Below are 12,061 nucleotides of genomic sequence, written 5' to 3'. Positions count from 1 at the left end.
TTTCAACTTTTTAAAATCTGCTTGCTTCGACTGCTATTTTGCATAGTTTCGTACTTGTTCATTCTCACTCATTCTAGGTCTGTATATTTAGTAGAAATGTCTGAGGACAATTAATCTGCTTGGCACTCTATGGGCAAAAAAACTAATGTAGGTAGACTTTTCCCTTTTCAAAAAATGTTTAAACCATGGGATATTAATCCTACAAAAACCAGCATTTGGTGTGGTAGTGCTGCAACAAGCCATAAAGGATGGATGTAGCAAAAGAAATGATTCTAAGTGGAGAGAAAAGCACATGGTTAGTAAGTGACAATTAGGTGACTTGGTGATGCAAAAGCCACATTGCGCCAGTACCTAACTTACGTCTTATTGAGCACTGAAACTAGTTGCATCTACTTGCTGATTCTATGGGCTCTGGACACGTTAATGAGTAAATTTACTGAATTTGTGCAGTACTCACCACATTGCAGAATTTCTAATATATGGGCACCTAATATTGCACAAGGTATATGCTGCAGTGTGTACATGTCTGGTATACCAAGTGATACCTCAAGCTTCAAGGTGATTTAAAAAAAAATGCTGATTGTTGATAGTGTCACAGCCGTAGGCAGGGCCCTGCGGAGTCCAAATTGAGGAAAGAAAGAGAATCAGATAGCCCAGCCACTGGAGCACAGATATAGTAATTTGAGGCAAAATCAGATAGCTATGAATATAGCTTTGGTGACAAAACTTCCTGCAAAGATTTGTAGCAGCGCCGGAAGTGTCCATTCAGTGAGCTTGGATGAAGTTCAGCCGTTGGTAGAGTAAGTTCCAAGTCTGGTCAAACAGATGTGAGTAAATATTATCTACCCTACAGATGCAGAAGTATAAGCAGCTAAGTAGAGGTGACAGCTTGTTACAATATCTTTACAATATCATAGTGGTTATGTTGCTGGACTAGTCGTCCGGAGGCCTGGACTAATAATCCGGAGACATGAGTTCATATCCTGCCACAGCAGCTGGAGAATTTAAATTCAGTTAATTAAATAAAAAATCTGGAATAAAAAGCTAGTATCAGTAATGGTGACCATGAAACTACCGGATTGACGTTAAAAACCCATCTGGTTCACTAATGTCCTTTTAGGGAAGGAAACCTGCCGTCCTTACCCAGTCTGGCCTATATGTGACTCCAGACACACAGCAATGTGGTTGATTATTAACTGCCCTCTGAAATGGCCTAGCAAGCCACTCAGTTGTTACCACCACCAAGGGCAATTAGGGATGGGCAATAAATGCTGGCCTTGCCAACATCCAATGAATTGAAAAAAGGATCGCAGAAGTTTCATTAATCCGCAGTCAGAAGTTATTGGAGATATAACTTTCCATATTCAACTTTGTGAAAGGAGCATTTGAATTTTGGTCTCTCTTCGTTTATAATTACACATGCATGTTTTTGTTGATTTCCTGTCATTTTGAATGTTCTGTCACCGTTGATGCGGGAGGTTTTTAAGCAATTCTATTCTAGTTTCCATTGTTCTTGAATTCGGCTTATTTTTTTTCCCATTTCAGAACTATTTTCCAGAAAGACTCGGTGCAGCCTGATTTTCAGATTTTGCAACCAGTGAACTTGCTGCTAACAATAAAACGAAATCTGGCTGTAGCATGGTATCACAAAATCCCTGGCATAGAAATAAATGGAGATCTAAAAGCAATGAATGTAAGTATATTTTTCCGAGGCTTCGAAAAAGACATCTAAGTGAACTTGTTGGTGTTATATGCACAGTTACACTTTGTGACATTCAGATATTCTCTGGTTGGTGACAGTAGACAAATTGGGAGCATGCTAACATGACCACTCGCCATGCAGCATCTCTGAGCTGAAATAAAACAGTGAAATCCTTTATCGGTAAATCTTATTGGTAGTGACTAAATGTTGTTGTATCAGGGCCTGGTTGATTGATTCCCCTTTTGTGAAGTGATGAAGGTAGTGGTGGGACCAACTTAAAACTGTTGACTGAATGAATCCAGGCTTTGATCCAACAAAGATGTGAATGTTCTTTATCATGCTAGTGTAAGCTGGAAATAAAACTGACTCGAATTGTCTGACATGAACAGTTGTTGAAGCAGAGTCAATGAATTCTGTTAACAGGGAATCAGAAAGTGATTTGAAGAAGAGGAATATTGAAGAGTATGGGGCATGGGATTAGATTAGGGGCTCGTGGAGAAAAACACTTGCATAAACTTGATGAGCCGATTGGCCTGTTTCTGTCTGTAACATTCTTTTATATGACTGACTTTCATTGTCTTGTGATGCAGAATGTAGCACCATTTCCAAAAATATATATATAATTAAGAGAATCGGTCAATATACTGGAGTCGAGAGTTTCACGACCAGAGGTCGTCATTTCTATTGGTCTATGACGCATGTTTTATTGATTCTTGTGGGCTCAGCAATGTAATTTGACAACCCCTTTGTATTACAGCACTCCAACCAATGGCACCCTGACTTTGGTGGCACTGATTTACTATCCATGTGATGGTATTGCCACCAGGGGAGTGGAAAGCCCCCCCAGGAGATGGATCTGCAGGCTCCTATAGAGGTAGCGGCAACTGTAAATGCACCTCGATGAAAGATCGTGGCCATAAAATGAGTCACAATTGTGACTTTGAACCCACTGTGCTGCTGTTTCCCTGGCAGTGAACCGTGCAATCTGATCCATGGTGTAACTGGTTTACATTCCACTTCAGCAGTCCTGGTATATTGCAGAATATAATCGTGATATTAGATTTTGACTATAAACTGTTCGTAACATCACTAACACAATTGTTATTCTGTTTACCTACATGGTTAGTGAACTGCAACGTGAGAATTGTTTTCTGTGTAACGGTTTGAGCAGCTGAATTCACTGGCCACTAGTTCCACTGTACTTAGACAGCACTAATAACTCCCGATAGCAGTCTTAAATCCATCGTGAGATGCTTTAAAAAGTAATATGTGAGAATACCTACATTTCTGTTTCAACAATTTAAAATAAATGTATAACTGAATCGCAGTAATTGCCCCCATCTGTACAACGGAGATTGGAATTTGGAAGAACTTGTCCTTCATATGCACTCCAGTAAATGTACTATGCCCTGCATCCATTAATGCTCTTAATTGCCTGTCATATCGGGTGTAACCTCATGTGAGCGAGTGTCTTCAATCAGATACCAGCTCATGTACTAAAATAGTAGCTTCTAGTTATAAATGATGCTGAGGTGTTGCGAAGGACATAAGAAAAGTTAGGAATGAGAAAAGGCCTTTCAACCCATCGTTCCTCATTCCTCTAATATGCTCACACTCCCATTGTGATGTCTGATTTATCTGTATAAGTAAAAGCTTTGCATCTGCCGCTTGTACGAAGAGCTCGGGGAAAGTGAGGCACCCGTAGTTCACAAAGTATGCTGATTGGTTGCTTTTTAAAGAAAGTGAGATTTAAGCTAATCAAAAAATACTTAAATACCAACAAAAACCAATGAAGCACTACACTATCAAAAAAATTCATATTCACTCAAAAAAGTGAAGCTTTTAAACATCATGACTGGTTACCATTCCTCCTCAACCATATTATCAAGTTCCCACTTGGGGGTTACAGGCATGCCTTTTGCTCTGTTAACAAGGCTAAGATCTTTCAACTGGTCCTTCCCTCATGACATTCTTTGTTCTATTCATGCATGACCTCAGTGTCTGTTCATCATTTCACATGCATGCACCAACCCCATACCTCACCTCAGAGAAAGTAAGTGAAATGTAATCAGAAAGGAGAGGTAGGAGACGGAGAAAGAGATTGAGTAAGCAGACAAGAAGCAGAAAGCAAACAATGTAAAGGATTTGAGTTTTCTTAAGCGACCGATTGACATATAGAGAATATGGATTTTCAGAAGGTTGTTTGATAAGATGTATCACAGGAGGATTACTTTTGGTCAGCAAAACTGCTTACTTCTTTCTGCCTCTGCCTTCCTCTCTGCCACTGAAACCCTTGTCCATGCTTTCTTGATTTCATTTATCCAATGTCCTCCTCGTTAGCTGTTGCTCCACTCTCCATAAACTCCACCTTGTCAAACTCAGCTGCCTGTGTCCTACCCCACTTTAATTTCCAGCTGCCTATCACTTCTATCCTCACTGTTACACACTGGCCCCCTATCCCCCCGTGCATTAAATTTAAAATTGTCAACCTTGTCTTCAAATCCCTCTGTGATCTTGCTTTGCGCCACTGTGATCATCTCCAGTTTAGCCTCCTCTCCTGTACCCTTTGGTCTCCTAACCTTTTGTGTATCTCTCCTCTCTTCATTCAGCCTCTGTAACTTGCTTTTTTAATCCTTTCTCTACCTTTGAAAGAAGACTTGTGCTATGTTGATAAATATTTGTTGTCCAGATGTTTTAACATTTTCATTGAGAGCCTTGAATGACACCATGTTCAATAGTTCATATCTCCAAATGTGGTTGGTAATGTAGGAGCTCAGATTTTGGACATCATACATGTCCTGAGTACTAGAGCTCGTGATCATTTGACCTTACTTACCTCATATAGTTGAGTTCCATCTGTTTGCACTTGAGTTGTTACAGCAGTGTGGAGCAGGGGAAAATTTAGCTTGTGTTGCCCTGTGTGTTTTGCTGGCTACTGCCTCCTAGTTGTTGGAAAGCCCATGGTAGTAAGTGGCCTGGAAAATTTAAGAAAAGGATGATAAAATATTGATGCTTAGATTTCTTTGTCTTGCTTGGTTTCAGGTTACAGTTAGTCAGGATGATTTGACAATCCTGCTGAAAATCCTGCTGGAAAACCTTGGCGAGGTCACAAATGACCAGAGTGGTACCGCAGAGCCAAAAGAAGACTTGGTCAGAATAAGAGAAAAAATTGTTCTCTCTGGAGCCAACCTATGTGAAGGTACTTCATAATACAGCAATTCATTTTTAAGAAGTTGGCACTTTTTTCCCCCCTTGAATCAATCGTACATTACTCAAAATGTGGTCAATGTTTTACTATTTTATCTGTCTTGATTAACTAAGGCAGATTAAGTGGCTGGGGTTTTTTGTCTTGCGTAATCCATGTTGATTGCGCTGCAAAAGCAGCGCTCCATCAAGTTATACCTGTCTAGATCCTGCTACTGAGTACCTGATATCAATCAGATCACCATGGGAAGCACTATAGGAAAGAAAATCGGTCCGTGCCTTCCCAAGAACTTCCAAGAGGCCAGTTCAGAGCAATGATGTCGGCTTTGGAACAGACCTTGCCCTCTTGGATGCAATTGGTGTATGAACCCAAGGAAACTTAAGGGAAGAAAAAGAGAGGAACAATATGCATTATCTGTGTCCAAACATAGTGTGTTTTCTTTCCCCAGTTACTTCCCTTATCTCCTGAAGGTGCTGACTTATGGGGTACAAGTCCACAGGTATTGACCGCTCTCTTAGTGCCTCATGTGCAACTCCAAGTGGTCTTGACAATGCTATTGTCCATGGGAGGGATTACAGGAGAACCTGATCCTGCCCTTACCTGATGTTTACATATGTCCAACTTCCAGCAGGGATCATTAGATAGCAACTAGGAGCTGGAATCCTGACTGCAAATCCTCCTTCTCCAACCCAGTACACTAAGGTGAATTGCAGTGCCCCATCGATAGACCATCGCTGGCTAAGATCCTTTCTGACCAAGAATCCTAGCTGGACCTTCCTGGTCTGTATGCCACATGGGGCATTTATCTGGCTGTTAAGGTGTTGAGTCCATACAACATTATACCTTTATCATCAAAGACATTCATTTAAGAGCAGCTAGTATATTAGTACTGTTGTGATCAATAGAAAGAAGGAAAACCTTGTGTTTGTTTAGACCCAGATCACCTCAAACATTTCAAACTGCTTTGCATACATTTAAAGTACAGTGGCTGTCACATGGGCAAACGCAACAGCCTTTTTGCACATAGCAAGATTGCAATGACCAATTTATTTTTGATGGTATTTGTTGATGATGGAACGTTAGGGCATTCTCCAAAGAGCATTATGCGATTCCTACCGCACCACAGAAGAGACGAATGGGACCTCTGTTTGATTTTTCATGGTAAAGAAAGCACCTCCGACAATGTAGCACTATATCAATACTGCACTGAAGTGTCAGTTTTGATCATGACTTCATACCAGGAGTTTGAACCGATTAACCTTTTGACCTATAAGCAAGAATGCTGCTGACTGAATCAAGCTAATACAAAATTAGGGTGGGGCAAATGGGACAGTTTTTGGCAATTGTATGAAATGCTCGCTCCTTAAAAGTGCCAAGTTAGATTGGGCTTGATGCTTGTTTTAATACAAAACTGGCATGCGTTGTAATTTATTGTGAGAGTTTCATAAGATCAGTTGTTACTGATTTGATTTAATTATATTTCATTTATAGGCTGTCCTCAAGTAAAAGAAGATGATGCAGCCCATGAAGTATCCAAGAATGAGCCTGAGCCTGAGCCATATGAGACACTGAAGTTTGACTTCAAGTTTGAATCACTTTCGATCGTCCTGTATACTAAAGATCTCAAACAGGTATGTATGATGTTTGCTTTATCCAGAGTTTCATTTACACAATACTCAAGCTGTTCCAAACGCAATAGGCTCCAAAACCTTAGTTCTGTGAGTGGTGTTTCTTTGGGCTACCTGTATTGAAAACAGGCGGTCAAAGCAGAGAACTGGTGATACAAAGAAGACACACATCTGCACAATTCTGAGTCTCCAAAGTCAGACTCCAGACAATCATGATATTAATCAGTACCATTCCAATAGATAGGACACAATCTGCTTGGCTGTCTGTTGAGTTAATTGTTTGACACCTGGCCAGGCCATAAACAATGTGTAGTGGAATTTCGATTGATATGAAAATCCTTTGTTTCAGCCATCAAACATAACCCTTCTCTTCCAGCTGGGAGCCTCCTGTACATTAGTACTTCAAGACATGTAGTTTCTGATGCCATTAACTTATGAGTATTGGTAACAACGTCACTGACTATAATCAGCTAGGCTAGGTGCTCCCACATGGAGATCCAGATGGCTCCAGAAAGCTTAATATATTTACAATTGTAAATAATTTTACAACACCAAGTTATAGTCCAACGATTTTTATTTGAAATCTACAAGCTTTCGGAGGCTTCCTCCTTCCTCAGGTAAATGTTCAGGAGCTCCTTGAAGCCTACGCATTTATACATCACAGAACAATACATGGTGTTTACAGACTGCCCCTGCAACTGCCCGTTGCCAAGGCAATTATCCGTGTTCAGACAGAGAGGTGTCACCTACAGAACCCCCGAATACACATTCAACAAAAAAACAACAAACAGGAAAAAAAAGAGAGAGAGGCAGAAGCATCCAGAAGGCAGAGAAAGCCAGCAAATGACCCATTATATTAAAAACAGATAGCTTTTGTTCGCTGGTGGGGTAACGTGTAGCGTGACATGAACCCAAGATCCCGGTTGAGGCCGTCCTCATGGGTGCGGAACTTGGCTATCAATTTCTGCTCGACGATTTTGCGTTGTCGTGTGTCTCGAAGGCCGCTTTGGAGTACGCTTACCCGAAGGTCGGTGGCTGAATGTCCCTGACTGCTGAAGTGTTCCCTGACTGGGAGGGAACCCTCCTGTCTGGCGATTGTTGCGCGGTGTCCGTTCATCCGTTGTCGCAGCGTCTGCATGGTCTCGCCAATGTACCATGCTCCGGGGCATCCTTTCCTGCAACGTATGAGGTAGACAACGTTGGCCGAGTCACAGGAGTATGAACCATGCACCTGGTGGGTGGTGTCCTCTCGTGTGATGGTGGTATCTGTGTCGATGATCTGGCATGTCTTGCAGAGGTTACCGTGGCAGGGTTGTGTGGTGTCGTGGACGCTGTTCTCCTGAAAGCTGGGTAATTTGCTACGAACGATAGTCTGTTTGAGGTTGGGTGGCTGTTTAAAGGCGAGTAGTGGAGGTGTGGGGATGGCCATAGCGAGGTGTTCGTCGTCATCGATGACATGTTAAAGGCTGCGGAGAACATGGCGTAGTTTCTCCGCTCCGGGGAAGTACTGGACGACGAAGGGTACTCTGTTGGTTGCGTCCCGTGTTAGTCTTCTGAGGAGGTCTATGCGATTTTTCGCTGTGGCCCGTCGGAACTGTCGATCGATGAGTCGAGCGTCATATCCCGTTCTTACCAGGGCATCTTTCAGCGTCTGTAGGTGTCCATCGCGTTCCTCCTCGTCTGAGCAGACCCTGTGTATTCGCAGGGCCTGTCCATAGGGGATGGCCTCTTTGACGTGGTTAGGGTGGAAGCTGGAAAAGTGGAGCATCGTGAGGTTGTCCGTGGGCTTGCGGTAGAGTGAGGTGCTGAGGTGCCCGTCTTTGATGGAGATTCGTGTGTCCAAGAAAGAAACTGATTCTGAGGAGTAGTCCATGGTGAGCTTGATGGTGGGATGGAACTTGTTGATGTTATCGTGTAGTCTCTTTAGTGATTCTTCGCCGTGGGTCCATAGAAAGAAAATGTCGTCGATGTATCTGGTGTATAGCGTTGGTTGGAGGTCCTGTGCAGTGAAGAAGTCCTGCTCGAACTTGTGCATGAAAATGTTGGCGTATTGGGGTGCAAATTTGGTCCCCATGGCTGTTCCGTGTGTTTGGGTAAAGAACTGGTTATCGAAGGTGAAGACAAAGCTTGTAGATTTCAAATAAAAATCGTTGGACTATAACTTGGTGTTGTAAAATTGTTTACAATTGTCAATCCCAGTCCATCACCGGCATCTCCACATCATAATATATTTACCTTAGCGATCAAGATAAAGGATTTTTTTAAATAAAATGGTCGGGATTATAGAATGGCACATACAGAAGGAGGCCATTCGGCCCATCGTGCCTGTGCTGGTTCTTTGAAAGAGCTATCCAATTAGTCCCACTCCTCTGCTCTTTCCTCATCGCCCTGCAAATTTTTCCTTTTCAAGTATATGTCCATTCTCCTTCGAAAGTTGCAATTGAATCTGCTTTCATGCAATGCATTCCAGATCATAACTCGCTGTGTTTTTAAAAAAAAGTTTTCCTCATGTTCTTTTGCCAGTTATCTTAAATCCTCTGGTTACCAGCCAGTTTCTTAATTACTCTATCAAAACCTTTCATAATTTTGAACACCTCTATTAAATCTCCCCTTAACCTTCCCTGTTCCAAGGAGAACAACCCCAGCTTCTCCAGTGCCTTCATATATCTGAAGTTCTAGTTACCAGAATTATTGTAATCTTTAAATTACAATGAACTCACTTTTTTAAGTGACAGCAACAAAAAATGTAATACATAAATTTTTAATGTTTGAAGTATGATGGAGCTCTGTTCACATCACAAGTAAATTTTAAATATATCAAAAATGAGCAGATACAGTGCTATCTACTTAAATTGATTCGTCCTGAACAAATGACTAGAAGTTGACCCGTTGAAGAGTGTTCCCAATTTCTGAGCGTACAAATAGCATTTGATGTCACCCAGAAGTCACATCAGAATGAAATGGTAAACATTTGAAAAATTACAGTAGAGAACCTAAAAAAGATAAATTTTGGCCATCATCATCCCTCCAGCATCAAGCAGTTTTGGGCAGTGTATTATTTCATTTTGGCAGCATGCTGGCCCACACTGAATTTTCTAAATTTCATTCATCAAAACTCTTAAAAGGATTTGTGCATTTTATATACTGTGCATCGTAATTTGAATAGGCACTATTTTGCTATATTGCATACGGAGGCTGTTATCTGACATTAATTTACAGGAAATGAAAAACATTATTTTGTCATATTCAGTGTCTTAAGAGCAGTACTTCGATGCAGTACCAAGGGAGTGCTACAAGGTCGGAGGTGCCATCTTTCAAATGAGACAAATAGTACTGAGGAGGTGGTGGGAAAAGATCCCATGGTGCTATTTGAAGATGAGCAGGGGCATTCTCCTGGTGCCCTGGCCAACATTTATCCCTCAAACAACACCTAAAACAGATGATCTGGTCATTTATTTCATTGCTGTTTGTGGGATTTTACTGTGTGCAAATTGGCTGCCAAGTTTCCTACATAACAACAGTGACCACACTTCAAAAGTACTTTGTTGGCTGTAAAACGCTTTGGGATGTCCTGGGGTCATGAAAGGTGCTGTATAAATGCAAGTTCTTTCTTTAAGAGTCGAAATTGCTAGGTCAACCTAAGGATATAAAAATTTTAACTGATAAATGTTCCCCCTTAAAACCGTCACTTTGATTCTACCTCATTTGTGTAATAAACTGACAATTCCACTTTCCACCATTGTTTATCGTCTATTATTGTATAGCTTGTCTTTTTGTGTAGATAGAGGTCCACACTATGTAATGCTTTATTTCCATGCAGAGGTACTGAAATGTAGCTTTCGTAACTTGGCCTTTTCAGTATACATGTTTAAACCATTAACTTTCTATGTGTCTTGATGCTTTATTGAGAAGGATATTCCGAGCATGCTTTTAGAATGATTTTGTTTATTTTGCATATTGAAGCCCAGTGGGCTGCTGCAGCGCCTCGAAAGTTCACGTCTCGGGGAGTTCAGGCTACACCTCATCACGGCCTCAGGGATGATGTACACAGATGGGTCGCTGGTATTTGACACAAACCTCACTACATGTACACTGGATGATCTAAGAGAGGGAATTAAAAAAGTTACACACAGGTCAGAATGAAATGTTTTTATTTTAAATCGTCCAGTTGTGTACTGATCTCAGCAATCGTTGACAGAATGCCACTCCTTACCTGTTGTTACTTAATATTTTCTATTTGTTGTCAGATAATTGTGACCTCAGGTCATGGGCATCTGACATCAACAGTTCTGTAAATGTTCAGCTTACATGAAGTGATGTGGTAAATGATAATAAAGCCATGAGAATCAGACTACTGGAATACCTTTATCCCTGTAACTAGTATTAACATTAAAAATTCAATTTTACATAAAATTGACAGATTTGCTTGTGCTCATCTGATGCCCCTTTAGTATTTTTTTCTTCTCTCTACACTTGTGAATGCTCTTGCTCTTGCTCTTGATGGTGCTCTCGTTCTGTGAATGTATGTGTGTGTCTCTACTTTTTCCTACATACATGTCTTTCCTCACTGCTTTCCCCTTTTTAAAAACTTTTCATATATCTGTTTCCTTCCTCCTTATTCTTACTCAATTTTCAAAGCATTTTTAAATTATCCTGTGTCAGTGTTTAAAATTTCCTGGCATCTAATTTACAAATTATTCTACTGCATTGTGGAAAGTTTACAAATGATCAGAATGCTTCCCTTCGCTGCAGAATGATTGAGAAAAAACAAGGTGCTCAGGAACACGTCATGATTGAGTTGCAATACAACCAGACGGAGGATGAGACCTCGATCATTACTGTATTGGAGCATTTGTACATCTGTGCCAGTGTGGAGTTCCTGCTAGATGTGGCAGATTTTTTCATCAAAGCTATCCCTGAAAAATCAACTGACAAATCTACTCCGTTATATCCGAAGCAAACTGGAAAGGCCTCGCCGAACAGTGGTTGGTATAACTTCTCTACATATCCCAAGTACAAATAGTTTTATTTTACCACACACTAAATTGGCAAAAATGTTTATTTCTAAACCTTGAGCCATATTTTAAGTATCATATTGGACAGTTTAACTGTTCTGAACTGTACAGGTTACTGGCATTGCAGAGGAGCAGTGACTTATTCCCCTTTTACAAAATTTAACATTTTATTTTTGTTCAAAATAATTCCTTTTTGTAGAAATGACATTTTAATACTTATAAAGAAGCATTATTTACAGGTAAAAGTGTTTGCTCAGGGAGAAAAGCCAGAGTATTGTGCATCATTTTTATTGACTGTCTATTCACTCATGGGCAATGTGATGTGTTTCATGGTGATTTGGATCGTGTTTTATTTGTATGCAAATGAGAAAGCATTCATGAAGATAGTGCACCTTCTAAAGGCTGCAGTATGAAATAGTTGCTGGTGCATATTGGTGCCATTATGAGTTCTTCACTCTAGTTGGGGCATCAAAATGGCACTGAGTTGTTGGCACAATGCCCTTGACTTCTG

The 12,061-nt window shown here is 40.8% G+C and overlaps 1 protein-coding gene across 2 annotated transcripts in view; it reads left to right on the top strand.

Moving 5' to 3' along the window:
• The window catches only part of vps13c (vacuolar protein sorting 13 homolog C), a 294,638-nt gene that overhangs the window by 173,785 nt on the left and 108,792 nt on the right, over positions 1–12,061 (top strand). For both annotated transcript variants that reach the window (XM_067973304.1, XM_067973303.1), the window contains exons 45-49: positions 1,546–1,693; positions 4,745–4,901; positions 6,399–6,538; positions 10,499–10,668; positions 11,288–11,520. In XM_067973304.1, coding sequence (XP_067829405.1) covers positions 1,546–1,693; positions 4,745–4,901; positions 6,399–6,538; positions 10,499–10,668; positions 11,288–11,520 — 848 coding nt within the window. The remainder of the gene's footprint in view (positions 1–1,545; positions 1,694–4,744; positions 4,902–6,398; positions 6,539–10,498; positions 10,669–11,287; positions 11,521–12,061) is intronic.

Source organism: Heptranchias perlo, chromosome 38, assembly GCF_035084215.1.
Source record: "Heptranchias perlo isolate sHepPer1 chromosome 38, sHepPer1.hap1, whole genome shotgun sequence".
Lineage (NCBI taxonomy): Eukaryota > Metazoa > Chordata > Chondrichthyes > Hexanchiformes > Hexanchidae > Heptranchias > Heptranchias perlo.
This window is presented reverse-complemented; position numbering and strand designations above follow the sequence as displayed.